The sequence below is a fragment of the Triturus cristatus genome, chromosome 6 (genome assembly GCF_964204655.1).
Source record: "Triturus cristatus chromosome 6, aTriCri1.1, whole genome shotgun sequence".
Classification (NCBI taxonomy): Eukaryota; Metazoa; Chordata; class Amphibia; order Caudata; family Salamandridae; genus Triturus; species Triturus cristatus.
The window spans coordinates 1,841,493,228-1,841,508,767 of record NC_140589.1 but is presented as its reverse complement, the minus strand read 5'-3'; the positions used below and the strand labels follow the sequence as shown (position 1 = coordinate 1,841,508,767).

The 15,540-nt window shown below is 46.2% G+C and overlaps 1 protein-coding gene across 5 annotated transcripts in view; it reads left to right on the top strand.

Moving 5' to 3' along the window:
- GTF3C2 (general transcription factor IIIC subunit 2) overlaps nucleotides 1-15,540 on the top strand; it is a 906,867-nt gene that overhangs the window by 357,908 nt on the left and 533,419 nt on the right. For 3 of the 5 annotated variants that reach the window (XM_085613287.1, XM_085613285.1, XM_085613286.1), the window contains one exon: nucleotides 3,122-3,214. The exons of the other annotated variants lie outside the window; for them this stretch is intronic. In XM_085613287.1, the coding sequence (XP_085469413.1) occupies nucleotides 3,122-3,214 (93 nt within the window). The remainder of the gene's footprint in view (nucleotides 1-3,121; nucleotides 3,215-15,540) is intronic. 5 annotated transcript variants of the gene reach the window in all.

Below are 15,540 nucleotides of genomic sequence, written 5' to 3'. Positions count from 1 at the left end.
TAGTGCCCCATGCAAGACTCCACATGCGTCCACTTCAAGAGTGCCTAGCACAACAGTGGAACCAGGCCCAGGGTCAGCTGACGGATCTGGTGTTGGTGGACGGCCGCACACATCACTCTCTGCAGTGGTGGAACACCACAAACCTTTCCAAAGGGCGGCCGTTCCTGGACCCGGTTCCTCAGGTGATTCTAACAGCGGACGCATCGCTCTCCGGCTGGGGGGCGCACCTCCTACACCTCACCATGCAAGGTCTATGGACGCCACAGCAAAAATCGCTCCACATCAACCATCTGGAGCTCTTGGCGATCTTTCTAGCCCTAAAATCTTTCCAAAAACAGATTTCGGGCAAAGCAGTCCTCATTCGCACAGACAACATGACTGCGATGTATTATATACAAAAACAGGGGGGGGGACACTCTCCCCAGCTCTCCCGCTTAGCCCAGAGCATATGGAGATGGGCAATTCCCCAAAACATCTTTCTCCTGGCACAGCACGTTCGTTCCAGGCGTACAAAACACCATGGCAGATCTGCTCAGCAGACAAACGCAACAACTACACGAATGGGAACTGCATCCACAAGTTCTTCACCCATTCTTCCAACAGTGGGGGCATCCTCAGATAGACCTCTTCGCCACCCACGAAAACAAAAAATGCCCAAGCTTCGCCGCCAGATACCCACACCCATTGTCCAAGGGCAATGCGATATGGATGAACTGGTCAGGCAGATTTGCATACGCCTTTCCACCTCTCCCACTAATTCCATTAGTGGTCAGGAAGCTACAACAGCACTCCCTCACACTCATTCTGGTAGCTCCCACGTGGGCCAGGCAGCCGTGGTACACCACGCTACTACAACTATCAGTGGTGCCACATCAAAAACTGCACCTATCCCCATGCCTCCTAACCCAGAACCATGGAGAAATCAGGCACCCGGACCCAGCTCAGCTCAACCTGGCGATCTGGCTCCTGAGATCTTAGAATTCGGATACCTTAACCTTCCCCCTGATTGCATGAACATCATCATGGAAGGCAGACGTCCTACCACTAGAGCATGCTATGCCGCAAAGTGGAAAAGATTTGTAATTTACTGCCGTAATAATACAATCAACCCTCTAGATGCATCCATACAGCACATCATATGCTATCTGCTCCATCTTCACAGGTGTAACCTGGCATATTCATCCATACGCCTACACCTAGCAGCGATCGCTGCTTATCTACAAAACAGACAGCATTTATCACTCTTCAGAGTGCCCGCTATTAAAGCCTTCATGGAAGGCCTTAAACGAGTAATTCCTCCCAGGGCACCACCTTCCCCTGTATGGAATCTAAATTTAGTTCTCACACGACTAATGGGTCCGCCCTTCGAACCAATGCACAAATGTGAGCTACAGTTTCTCACCTGGAAAACAGCTTTCCTTGTAGCTATCACTTCCCTTAGAAGGGTTAGTGAAATACAAGCGTTCACCATACAGGAACCCTACATACAAATGCATCACAGCAAGGTCATACTTCGCACAAATCCGAAGTTTCTGCCCAAAGTCATTTCCCCCTTCCATCTCAATCAATCAGTGGAATTACCTGTCTTCTTTTCGCAACCCCAATCTGTTGCGGAAAGGGCCTTACACACACTTGATGTGAAAAGGGCGTTACTATACTACATACAAAGAACGCAACCCTTCAGGAAGACTAAACAATTGTTCGTTTCCTTCTCTCCACCACATAAAGGCAACCCTATTTCTAAATCAGGGATAGCTAGGTGGATTGTAAAATGCATACAGATTTGCTACCAAAAGGCTAAAAGAACATTATCTGTTCCGCCTAAAGCCCATTCTACAAGAAAGTTAGGGGCTTCTATGGCCTTTCTAGGGAATATACCCTTAGATGACATCTGCAAAGCAGCCACATGGTCTACACCGCACACCTTCACAAAACATTACTGTGTAGATGTGCATTCCAAGCAGCAAGCTAGAGTGGGCCAGGCTGTACTAAAGACACTATTTCAAACCACTGCAACGGATACCGGTGGTCGCCGCTAGGGTTGGGTACTGCTATATAATCTATGCTAAGTGTACAATCTGCAGCTCATATGCCTCGAACGGAATATGCTACTTACCAGTATGCATCTGTTCTTGGCATGTAGAGCTGCAGAGTTGTACACGCCCACCCGCCTCCCCGGCTACCTGTATCCGTTCCAGTACATCTTATTTAGATACTACAGACATGGGTTTCTCACTGTGATTACCAAGCTCCATCATTTCCCTGTTGGCGAAAAACAATCTGAGGATGGAGCCGAAGCCCATGCGCAGTACGGACCGAAGGAGGAGGCACCAAACTCGTGACTTCCAAAGACTGTCCAAGAAGAAAAACAAACTGCAAACATCCGGGCCCAACACCAGATGGCGATCTATGCTAAGTGTACAACTCTGCAGCTCTACATGCCAAGAACAGATGCATACTGGTAAGTAGCATATTCCTTAGATTCCTCACCGACCCACCCATCCTCCCCGTTCTGTGAACTGACATTTAGGGCTAAGGCTATCCCTTTCAGGGCCCTAGAATTTTTTGGCACCAGTGTCGGTCTCTTGCATGGCTCAGCGTTCCTGGCGCGGAAAGCTATGTACAAGAACTGACGTCAGCACGCGAGGGCGGCGTCTAAGTACTCCGACGTCATTCCGGCGCACGACGCCGACGACGGACGCGGAGCCGCAGACGACGCCTAGCGACGTGCAAGGGGTATTGCTGACGAAAAATCTTCCGGATCCAGTCTGACGCCTGGGGATATTCTAAGGTGAGGAATCTAACTAACTAATGTTTCTTACAGATACATAGTTACCGAAGGTAAGTAACTTGTTCACCACAACCATGATAAATGTGTTTTAAGATTTGAAATATTTTGCTGGTCTCCAAACATGTAGTGTGTGTGAAATTTGATTGACATTGGCTAAGAGATGCTAGAGAAGGGGCAAAATATTTTTCAGTGCCCTGTGAAAAGTGAGGTGTAACCTTAACTCTCTGTTGCTATTGTGCCAGTACGGGCGATATGTTTACTTTGCATTTTCACTGAAAAATCGTGTCAAGGGATCTTATTTTTTATAATCATTTTTTATTCTTTTTAAAGGCACATTCCAAAGAAAGAAGCAGAGTGTATCACTTACAAGTGGCGCAGTGTCTACTTCACTCTCATCCTTTCCCCTTTCCTCTCTGGATGCAGGTCAGCATTTCAACATTGGGCAATACACAACAGCACATTACACGCTGTTCAAACCCACAGTTTCGGATAGTTCTTCAAGCAGCCCCACACTTTGTAAACCGATGACTGGGCACTTTCACCACTCTCCCTGGATGTGGGATGCTGCAGTGTCCTTCCACCTCCCCACTAAGAGTCCCCTCCCCAGCCAGTAAGAGGGCTCCCAATAAAGATCTGGGAACTCCCTGTTTCCTCCTATTTCTCCAATGAATCCAGTGCTGCTACTTCAGGATTTGGTGTCCCCTCCCTCTTCAAGGTGTATTTGGCTCCAGCATTGAGTAATTGCCAGGCAGTGCCATATACCATGTGCACTTTTACAAGGTAGACAGCTGGCTGTGTCCCTCTCCCCGTATCCCATGACCTCCCTTGAGTAAAAGTAAACCTTGAAGAAGTACTTGAGTTGAATTTGCCTAGTCAGGGTGCGTGTGACCATATTTACGTCTGTCCACTCCTCTTTCCCCCATTCCCGAACGTCCTGTTCCATTAATTCCATCGTTTCTCTGGAGGGTCAGGTGTTTTGAGCACCAAAGATCTGTCATTCCCCATTGTTTTCTCAGGTTCTGCTCTTCGCCTCCCTCTGCATGGTTCATGGCGACGTAGTTGGGTTTTACTCTGAGCAAAGTCACCCAGCAGTTGTTTGAATGATTTAATATTGCTCTAGGATCGAGCATCGCCCCACTTTTGAGATGCTAATTAAATCTCAGGAATTAAATGTCTATCACTTTGCAGCTCCATGCCATGAACGAGTTTCATTCATCAATTTTTCCTGCCAGTTAATATGGCACAGGGCCGTATTACAACATATACCATAGGTTTGGTTGCGATATAGGTGCTAGGGTATGCCAAATTAGTTACTTCTAGCTCAGAGCACAGGCTTAACGTTCCAGAAGATCCATTTCAGCGCTCACGGCTGAGTTTTTTCTACAGAAAAGCCACCTCATACTAACCAGAAGCACCTATTTCCCAAAGAAAGAACTTTTGAGTTTCAAGAACCTTGGGACATCACCCGTGTGGCACCTAACCCTCACTGACTTGTGATTGGCGGCTTCCTTTGTCCTTCACTATGGCTGACCTGTCCGCTGCGGCCTTGTGCTGTAACTTCGGAGATACGTGGTTGCCCCTCTTGCCGGAGGTGACGCGTCGCTGGGCCTGGAGCTCAGGTCTGCTCTGCTGGTACCCGTGGCTTCGGAGAGTTGGGGCTGCTTCAGCCTGCTCTGGGTAGGGCAGGTTTGCTAGGGATGCTGACGCTTCGCTGGGCATGGAACTCAGGTCTGCTCTGCGGGTACCCATGGCTTCGGAGAGTCTGGGCTGCTTCGGCCTGCTCTGTAGGGCAAGTTTGCTACGGATGCTGACGCGTCGCTGGGCCCGGAGCTCCGATGTGCTCTGCAGGGTACCGGTGGCTTTGGAGAGTCTGGGCTGCTTCGGCCTGCTCTGGGTAGAGCAGTTTTGCTACAGATGCTGACGCTTCGCTGGGTCTGGAGCTTAGGTCTACTTTGCGGGTACCCGTGGCTTCGGAGAGTCTGGGGTGCTTCGGCCTGCTCTGGGTAGGGCAGGTGTGGTAGGGATTCTATTTTTTTTTTTATTTTTTTTTTTTATTGAGAGTTCAAATATAACAATACAGTAAAGAACACAGATAGAATTCAGTTAATGCAGTATGAGAATGAAAGTACTAAAAACAATCATGCAGATTGTCATTATAACATTAAAATTATAAAGTGCAAGGTTGTGTAAAAGCAAACAATCAAACAATCAAATGTCATTGAAAAACAAAGAATTTGAATACATTGCATTTAAATACAATGAGCGTCTTCTCAATTAATATACCAGAATTGAGTTATAAAGTGCAACGTGCGAAATCGAGACAATCGTAGTAGACTAGTAGACAAAATAGGTGTTCTCGGAAAAGTATAAATCTGATTAAATAATAACCGGACAGATTTAAAGATCAAACACACTCCAATATTTATCATATTTTTTGAGAGCCCCTAATCTGAGAGCATATTTTCTTTCCCTACCCTGGATTAGAAGTAGTTTTGTCTTCCATGCCTGAAAGGATGGAACAAGATCTGTTTTCCAGGACTGTAAAATGAGGGATTTAGCTATTAAAGAAGCTATATAAAGGGACTCATCATGTTGGGTGTGGATAGGAGAGCAACCTAGGAGGGGAATTAAATCATCAAATACAATAGTAGTTTTGAGAACAGTTGAAAGATATTTTTCTATTTCCTTCCATAAAGGCTGGATTTTTGGACACTTCCGGACAATGTGTTTCCAAGTGCCTTTTCCATCACAACGGAAGCATTTGTCGGCTACTTGCGGAAGGATTTTGTGTAGAAAGGACGGAGTTCTATAAAGTAACCATTTGTTGTAAAATTGCATACGTTTAAAATTTGCTCCACGAAAGACGGTTTTGTTGAATTTATTTATTTTGTCCCATACCTGTTGATTAAATGTAATATCTTCCCTCTTCTCCCATCTTTCAGTAATCTTGCTATAGAGGTCATGGTCCTTGCTTTCTTTTAATATTTTAATCCAGATACTCATTTTCTTTTGTATTTTATTATTAAGAATAGTGGAAATATTTTCTTTATTGAATACATTTCCTATATTGAGTTCTCTGAGTTTTGGATTTATCCTTATAAAGGACTAGTTCAGTATTAAGTGCGAGTGGATTAACTGGCTATGGATTTCGTCCCAAGATTTCCATCTATTTCCCAGCAGGAAGTCTTCAATTTTTTCAAAACCATTCTCCTTCCAAAGAGTTAGTATATTTTGGTCCATACAGCGAACATCTCGCAAACTAACAATTTTTTAAATTTGTCTTATTACTCAAAACCGATAGGTCATAAAATTTAAGAAACTGAGTTTTCATCTTGAAAATCCACTGGAGGGATTTATATCGTACTTTTTTTGGATCTTTCGTGGTTCTGACCGGGTCATAGATTTTCAATTCCAGCAACATCCTTTTCATAAAGAAATTATCTGTCTCTTGAGAGTCTAAAAAAAGAAACCTGTGACTGTAATGTGCAAAAGACGCAAAATAATACTCTTTAATATTTGGGAGGGACAGCCCTCCTTGAGTAGATGATATATATAAAGTGCTCAGTGCTAGTCTGGGAGGTTTTTTTGCCCATAAGAAAGAGGAGATCAGGGTTTCTATTTTTTAAAATAAGAGGCCTGGATTACGCAGGGAATTGCGCTAAAAAGGAAATTGAAAAGGGGTAAGACCGACATTCGAATTAGCGATGCCCGCCCCATAAGAGACAGGGGTAATAAATTCCCCCGATCTAAAAGAGAGCCCACTTTTTTTTTAATAAAGGTAAAAAATTAAGTGAGAAGAGATCATCTGGGTTATCTGATATAAGTAATCCAAGATATCTCTTTGGATCCGTATTGTATATCCGTCTAAATTCTGGAGCTAAAGTGTCTATAGTGCAGTTAAGTAGAATATTTCCGTTTTGTTTACATTAATTTTATAACTCCCAAGCCTTTGAAAGTCAGAGAAAATTTTTAAAATCTTAAATTGACTTGAGGGTTTAGAGTCTATGAAGAGGGCAATGTCGTCCGCATATAATTTTATGTTTGTCATTCCTAATATTGGGGCAGTGTCAGCTTTGATATTCCTAATGGCGATCGCTAGAGGTTCAATAAATAATGCGAATAAAATTGGCGACAGGGGACATCCTTGTCGCGTGCCTCTAGTAACCTCACAGGACCCAATATTAGTATTATTGACAATAATTTGTGCCCTGGAATTCATATACAATTGACGTAAAAGAGAAATAAAAACATTCGGGAAATTAAAACTGCGTAAAATTGCAAACATGCAATCCCAAGACACTAGATCGAAGGCTTTCTCCGCATCAAAAACCAAATTTGAGCCTTCACCTTATTAGTTTTAAAATAATCAAGTGCCTCCAGTGGAAATGTAGTGTTGGAATGGAGATGCCTGCCTGCAATAAAACCGCACTGATCATGTGCTACCAGAGATCCTACTATTTTATTTAATCGATTTGCTAAAAGTTTTGTAAAAATTTTGTAGTCTGTATTCAAAAGGCTAATCGGTCTATATGAGTTCATATTTTCCTTATCTTTTCCTTTTTTTAAAATACTGACCACCACTGCTGTATGAAAGGAGTCCGGCTGGGGGTTTCCTTGAAGTAAGTTATTCATTAATTTCAAAAGTTCCTTGCGTAATGTTCCCCCATTTTTTAAAAAAATTCAATGGGAAGGCCATCCTCGCCATTGGCCTTGCCATTGGGGAAGGCCTCTATCACTGCATCTAATTCGAATAGTGAAAAATCCTGTGTAAGGTAGTCCTTACCCTCAGCATCTATTTTAGGTATTTCAAGTGGCTGTAGGAATTCCGTGATAGTCAGGTGTAGCGCCCTCAGTTGCTTGATATATCCCCTCATAATGATTTAAAAATAACTTACCGATGGAAGTGGTGGTCTTAACTCGTATTTTAGTGATGGGATCTACTAACTGATCTATTCTATTACGCACCTGCTTTTCTTTAGATTGCCAGGCCAGCAGCTTTCCTGTATATTCACTCTCCTCATAAGTCTTTTGTGCTTGTGAATTACTATTTATGTCACCTAAATCATAATAAAAATCCTTCATCCTGCGCTTCGCCTCATACAACTTATGTCCAGAGATCATAGATCTGACCCTGTAGTGCTCTACGGTAGCCTGCGAGAGTTCATTTTGGAGTTTGGATTTCTCCTCCCTTCTTGCCTTAAGCTTGGGAATTTCTTTAGATGTAATTATTCCACGTAAAGTGGCTTTAAATGCATCCCAGATTATGATTAATGGGGCTGTACCTCTATTCTGTATAAAAAATTGCTCTATCTTTTCATTAATTTCCATGCACCATTGTTGGTCAAGAAGGTTAATTTTATTAAAAAACCATCTACTTGTACATCTTGCTTCATAACTCCCCAAATTGACCTCCATGCAGAGAGCTGCATGGTCTGAAAAAGCGTTAGGTAAATGGGCGTAATTATAAAATTCTAGGACATGGGATGACAGAAAAAAATCCAACCGTGACGCAGAATTATATTTTGCTGAATGGCATGTATACTCGCGCTTGGTAGGATTTAAAATACGCCAATAATCAGTGACATCAAGGTCAGTTTTACAACTTTGGACAGCTAAGGCAACTTGAGGTTTGTTCTGTCGACGGTCTTTCTTGGAAGAATCCATCCGGGGGATTTGTAATAGATTAAAATCGCCCCCCCCAAATTATCAGTCCAGGAAGGCTGGTTAATGCCTGCTTGACCTGTAGAATAGTTTGAGGATCGTCCAAAATTGGTGCTTAGATTGTGGCAAAAATAACATAAACGTTGTTTAATTTACCGTATGCAACTGCCCATCTCCCTCTAGGGTCTATGGACGACCCTTCGAGGATAAAACCTACATGTCTTCCTATTAATATGGAAACTCCTCTCTGGGCCATCCTGGCAGGAGCAGATATGTTATAGCCCGCCCAGCTTTTGAAGAGTTTAGCTGACTCTGCCTGGTCTTTATGGTGGGTTTATTGGAAATAAATAACATCTGGTAAAAGATTTTTCAACCAACACTAAATAGCGTTCCTTTTACGAGCGTTATTTAGGCCATTAACGTTTAAAGAGATAAATTTTACCATGTTATTTGACGTTCAAGATAATAGACGTAACCCTCAGCTAACATGCAGATGTGCAAATGGGCAAATGTGCAAATGTACAGACAGCAGCAACACCATATATAGCTAATAAATAATAAATAAATATGATTATATAACAGTAAAAAGCAAAACATGCAAAGTCTAGATTTCAATGTGCAAATATGCAAATGAGCAGCAAGAATGTGAAATGGTGTTATCTAAGAAAAACGTACCATTCAATATGGAAGACATAATCAACACATTGTAAAATCTGACCGTATGCATATGTAATATAGTCGTAAACAACGCAAAAGCAAAAATACCATTATCTGTGCAAATATGCAGATAAGCAAAAATACCATTGTCTGTGCAAATATGCAGATGAGCAGCAAAAATAGTACAATAGCAGCACGGGCTTGAAGGTTTTAAGCCCCCCCTAGAGCAAAGTAAGCAAATATACTTATAGGGTCTTGTCATCTTAACATGATCCAGGTAGACAAAAGTGACGAGTGCGAGATATATTTGTGCAAGATGAGAAAAAAAGAAAAACAACCTTGCTCATACCATAATCAATAAAGTGTGAAAAACATATCGCCTTTGAACTCTTTTTCCCCCCCTTGCAACACCCCCCTTCACACCCTTTCCCTCCCCCCTTGAGTGGACGGAAACCCCAGTGACCCACTTCCGCCCTTCTCTGTGTCTTCTTTATGGATGCCATCTCATTGCATTCTTGTGTGCTTCCTGTTTCCACCCAGTGATCGCCCTAGGCTAATGATAACTAAAGCTAGATTCAGCAATTTATTTAATTATCCCTCGAGGCCGTCGAGGAATGTCTGAGCTTCATGTAGGACCGAGAATATAACAAATTTTCCTTTAGCCAAGACCTTGAGTTTCGATTGCTGCACTATCATTGCTTGGGCTCCCTTGCTCTTAAAGGAGTCAATTAGTTTCACAAAGTCCCTGCGTCTATGGGCAGATGCTACCGACATATCGCCAAAGATTCGAAAATTATTCACCCCTCCACACTGAAAGTTCTTTTAGAAAAAGCGGTATTTAAAATTTTTTCTTTTACCCTAAAGTCTGAAAAATTAAGCAGAATTGTACGGGGGTATTTCAAGTTATTGGGTTTATGTGCAGGGACTCTGTGCGCTCTTGTGATAGTCAGGTCACCTTGTAGATCAGGGATAGCTTTTTTCAATAGAGAGTCTGACCACCTGGCTACATCTTTATCTTCAAGGCCCTCTGGTATGCCTACAAGTCGTAAATTGGATCTCCTATTATAGTTCTCGATGTCCTGTAGTTTTTCCTCTAAATGTGATTTCTCTCTATTAGCCTCCATGAGATTTTTCTGAATTATGGTTAAGGAGTCCTCTAGAGAAGATATCCGAACTTCGGCTTCAGAGACCCTCAAGGTAATATTGCAAAAGCACTCCTCCATCTTCGTAAGCCTGCTATGTAGAAGTGAAATTTCCTGAGCCTGAGAGGATTTAAAGTCTCTTAATTCCTGTAGGATGGTAACCAGGATATCTTCTATCGTATTTGCTTTTGTAGTACTCGGAAGGGCCAGCAAGCCGTCCTCTTGGGAGGTCGGGGAGGCTTCTAGGCTTGGGGCTTGACTTGGGGCATGACTTGGAACTATCATGGTTTGCTTGCTGCTTAAGCCTGGGCTTGAACTTAAAGCTGGTGGCAGAATAGGGTGGAGGGAAAGGGAAGTGTTGGAGAGTATGGCAGTTGAAGCCATTGGAGTGGGCGGCGCAGCCTCTTCTATCCTTGTCGATATCTTCTGCGTTGTGGGGCTGCATACTTGACCTCCAGTGTTGAGAACATCATGCTCCGATACAGCACTTACACCCCCCTGATTTAACCCCCCGTGTGTAGGAGTGCTTGAAGACTGCCCCTGCTGAAGAAGGGTTTTTAAAAAAAGAGGGTATTGTTTCGGGGTGGAGTGACTCTCGTGACAGGTAGTAGAGGACATAATAGCAGCTGAGGCCATTGAGACCGTTTTAACCGTTTTGACCGTTTTTTCCATACTTTTAACCCCCTGGTTCATTCTTACTCCCTTATCTTTCCCACCTTCCCCTTCTTTGTCGCCAACAGCAAGCAAGCTCAGTTCTGCAGATAGCTCAGACAAGGTCAGGCTCTCTACCTCTTCTTCTTCTTCACCCTCCTCTTGATCATTTTTCTCATTATCGTCATCCTCAGCCTGTTTCCTTAACGCATTATAACTTATTTTTCCTGTATAAATCGGTGGATTCCAGCACCTTCTGTTTTAGGGCTTCTTTTTGCTGATTTTTCCTTTTGCTTTTTCTCTCTCCTTTTATGGTGTGCTAGGGATTCTGACGCTTTGCTGGGCCTGGAGCTCGTGTCTGCTCTGTGGGTACCTGTGGCTTCGGAGAGTCGGAGCGGCATCGGCCTGCTCTGGGTAGGGCAGGTTTTCTAGGGATGCTCACGCGTCGCTGGGTCTGGAGCTCCGGTCTGCTCTGCGGGTACCCGTGGCTTTGGAGAGTCGGGCTGCTTCGACCTGCTTTAGGTAGGGAAGGTTTGCTAGGGATGCTGATGCATCGCTGGGCCTAGAGCTCGCGTCTGCTCTGCGGGTACCCGTGGCTTCGGAGAGTTGGGGCTGCTTCGGCCTGCTCTGGGTAGGGCAGGTTTGTTAGTGATGCTGACGCGTCGCTGGGCCTGGAGCTCGTGTCTGCTCTGCAGGTACCCGTGGCTTTGGATAGTCAGAGCGGCGTCTGCCTGCTCTGGGTAGGGCAGGTTTGTTAAGGATGATGTTGCGTCGCTGGGCCCTGGAGCTCACTTCTCCCACCCACCTTCTTGCCGATGGCATCTGCTCTCCTGCAGGTACCCATGTCGTCGGCCTGCTCTGGGTGGGGCAGGTCTGCTAAGGATGATGACCGATGCTGGGAATGTTGGGGAGACGCTAAACTGTGGTGTTCGAGGCATGTGGGCTGCTGAATTCATATCTGTGCATAGATCGCCGCCTAGTGTTGGGTCCGGATGTTTGCACGTTGTTGTCCTGGAAGAGTCTTCGAAGTATCACGAGATAGGTGACTCCTCCCCTGGACCACAGTGCGCATGGGCATCCTCTCCATCCTTAGATTGTTTTTTTCCGCCATTGGGTTCGGATGTGCTTATCTTAGCTCAGGATAGGAAATTTAAGTTTAAGGCCAAAAGGCCTTTAGTTTTCGTCGGTACTGTCCCCATTCGGTATCGACTGCTTTCTTTACTAGTTTAGAACCTTCTTCCAGCCTTTCGGATCCGTTTGGTCCGAACATCGAACTTACATCGACGATGGAATCGAGGACTCCATTCAAACGGTGTCCTTTATGCCACGCAAAATACCCACACATCAACGTCCACCAGGTATGCAACAAATGTCTCTCACCGGATCACGATGAGTCGAAATGTATGGCCTGTGCCTGATTCCGATCGAAGAAGACTCTCCGGAATCGACGGGCGGCGAGATTAGAAGCGCAGCAATCGGCGCCTGCCCCGGCCAACATCTTCAGCACCGAGGACGAGGACGCAGAGAGCGTGGAAGAAGTAAACTCCAGCCCCGCTTCCGAACACGATTCCCGATCGGAAGACGATGATGAAGTGCTTTTTCAAAGGGAAGAAGTCATCGACGAGGTAGGAGACTACGATGAGGCCTTTGGGGCCGAAGAAGATAGCTCTAGCGAGGAGCCAGGCCCACCCGTCGATACGGAGGCCGTCAAAGTGCGTCATTGTACGGCTCAGGTCGAGGGATCGCCTCCGGGCCTTACCCGAGATCAATCCCAAAGTTCTTCGGCCCCGGCCTCGAACATCCCGCACGAGCCATTATTAACAAAGACGACTGGATTCCCTTCAACGAAACCGAAACCAATCGTCGCACCAGTTCCACCGAAACCAAAAGTGAAACTGGCTGTAATCGGCTCGAAGGCCTCGAAGCCCTCCACTCCTTCGACGCCAGCAAAGGCCGTCGGCTCCGAACGCAGTAAAAGGGATTTCGGCGCCCAACTCACGGCAGCGGATATCGGTACCGACCCGAAGAAAAAGGCCCTCGGTCCCCCCAAAGCGCCTCGGCCTCTGGCACCGAAGCAGTCGGCCCCGACCACCAAAGTCAAAATGGCCGCTCCATCTGAGTCCACGTCGAAGACAGCAGCACACGCCAAGTCGTCGACTCCAACGACCGTTGATACCTGTCTTCGGATCGATGACCCCATGGCTCCAAAGCAGTCGACGCCTACCTCCACGGTGCCGACCGGCTCCAAAGAACCTTCGGCGTTCTCGGTGCGACAAGTCGCGGCGTCGTTGCAACGCATCAGGGAACGGGCAGCCCTCCGATCCACGTCGGGCCCCAACCCGCACAAGGCTCCAAAAGCACCCTCGGCGCCAACCAACATCACTTTTGGTTTGCCGCCGTCCACGGCGCCAAAGATGTTCGAGATCCGAACACGTGTCCGCCAGACACAGTCCCCGTCTACTGGACACACACATTCTGAGCCTTCACAGCCACAATTCATCGACACCGACACTGGTACACTGATGCTCCGCAAACGGAAGATCACGCCAGAGAGGGGATTGGACTCCTACAGAATACCTCTCAAGCACAAATTGCCAGCGGGGTCGGAACCAGTTCTGTATGAACGCTTACAAACCTCCTATCAGGATCCCCAGTACTTTTCTCCTACGCCTTCAGAAACGGACGCAGTGGAGGACTACATGGGAGATGATACCACCTACCCTGGGGATGTCGATCCTGATGAGCAGCAGGACCCAGATCAGGCATGGGATGACCCTACAGACCAGGGTACCGCGCCAGATACCCAGGACACGCAGCTTTACAGCGCCAAAACATCTCCCACAGAGGACACTGCTGCCTTCAATGCCCTCATAGAACGAGCTGCCGCCAATCATGGAGTACAACTCCATTCTGACACTGTTGAAGAAGACTTCTTAGTGGACACTTTCGCCTCCTCCGAAAGAACTGTCAAACCTCTGCCCATGTTAAAAGGAGTTCTCAAACCTGCAAAGGACATTTTCAAAGAAACATCCAGGGCACGGGTGCTACACCCCAGGATTGAAAAAAAATACAAGCCTGCGCCCGGAGACCCTATGTACATTAGAGGTCAGTTACCTCTGGACTCCATGGTGGTTGCTAACGCTCTCAAACGAGCCCATTCGCAAACAACAGGTGATGCTCCTCCCCCAGACAAGGAGTCCAAAGTGCTGGAGACATCAGGCAAAAGAATTGCAGCGCAAGCAGCAAACATCTGGCACATTGCCAATACACAGGCACTCCTGGCCCGTTATGATCGTTCACACTACAACACGCTAGAATCACTACTCCAGCATTTGCCAAATGAATACAAAGAGGCAGCGGAGCTGCTCATCAGAGAGGGACAACTCCTTACCAATGCATCCATTAAGTGTGCCCTGGATGCTGCCGACACAGCAGCAAGGGCAATCCACACCAGCGTCATGTTACGACGACACGCATGGTTGAGAATCTCAGGATTCAAACCAGAGATTCAAAACAACATCCTAAATCAGCCAGTCAACCCCGACTACTTATTCGGCCCCGAAGTTGACACTGCCCTCGAAAAAATTAAAAAAGACACTGACACTGCGTAATCAATGGGGGCTCTGCAGACGCAGCAATTTCGTAGTGGCTCCTTTCGTCGCCCCGGGAATAGAGGAGCAGCTAGAGGCCAGGGGTCACAGCAGCAATACACTAAAGGGGGCACACAGAGTACCTACGATAAAACCAACAGAGGTGGATATCGTGGCTCCAGCACCAAGGGCAGGGGACGTGGTTACGGCAACACCAGGTCCTCTCCCAAAAACAAACAGTGACGCCTTCCCCCTGACCACATAACACCTGTCGGGGGAGACTCCAGCGGTTCCTGTCCACGTGGAAAACCATCACCACAGACAGGTGGGTCAGGGACATTATCCAGCACGGTTACTGTCTCGAATTAACCTCCACTCCACCCAACATACCGCCAAAGCACCGTCCTATGTCCGTAGAGCACTTAGCATTATTGCAGCAGGAAGTGCTAAGTATGCTGCAAAAATGTGCAATAGAGGTCGTGCCCGTCAACCAGCAGGGGACAGGGGTGTACTCTCTGTACTTCTTAATCCCCAAAAAGGACGGGTCACTCAGACCTATACTAGACCTGAGACCCCTCAACCACTACATTCTCTCAGAGGATTTCCATATGCTCACCCTACAGCAGGTTCTCCCGCTGCTCAGCCAAGGAGACTTCCTAGCCACACTAGACCTCAAAGATGCGTACTTCCACATACCCATACACCCATCACACAGGAAATATCTCAGGTTCACTATTCAGGAACAACACTATCAATTCAAAGTTCTCCCCTTCAGAGTGACAACAGCACCCAGGGTTTTCACCAAGTGCCTAGCTACAGTGGCTGCACATCTACGGAGACAACACATTCACGTCTACCCTTACCTGGACGACTGGCTTGTTCAAGCAAAGTCAGCCCAGCAATGCGCCAGCCACATGTCCCTCACCATTCACCTTCTTCACAGTCTGGGATTCTCACTAAATTACCCAAAATCACATCTCCAACCCGCACACGTACGACAGTACCTGGGCGCGACCATAAACACTCTGGCAGCCACAGCTCAGCCAAA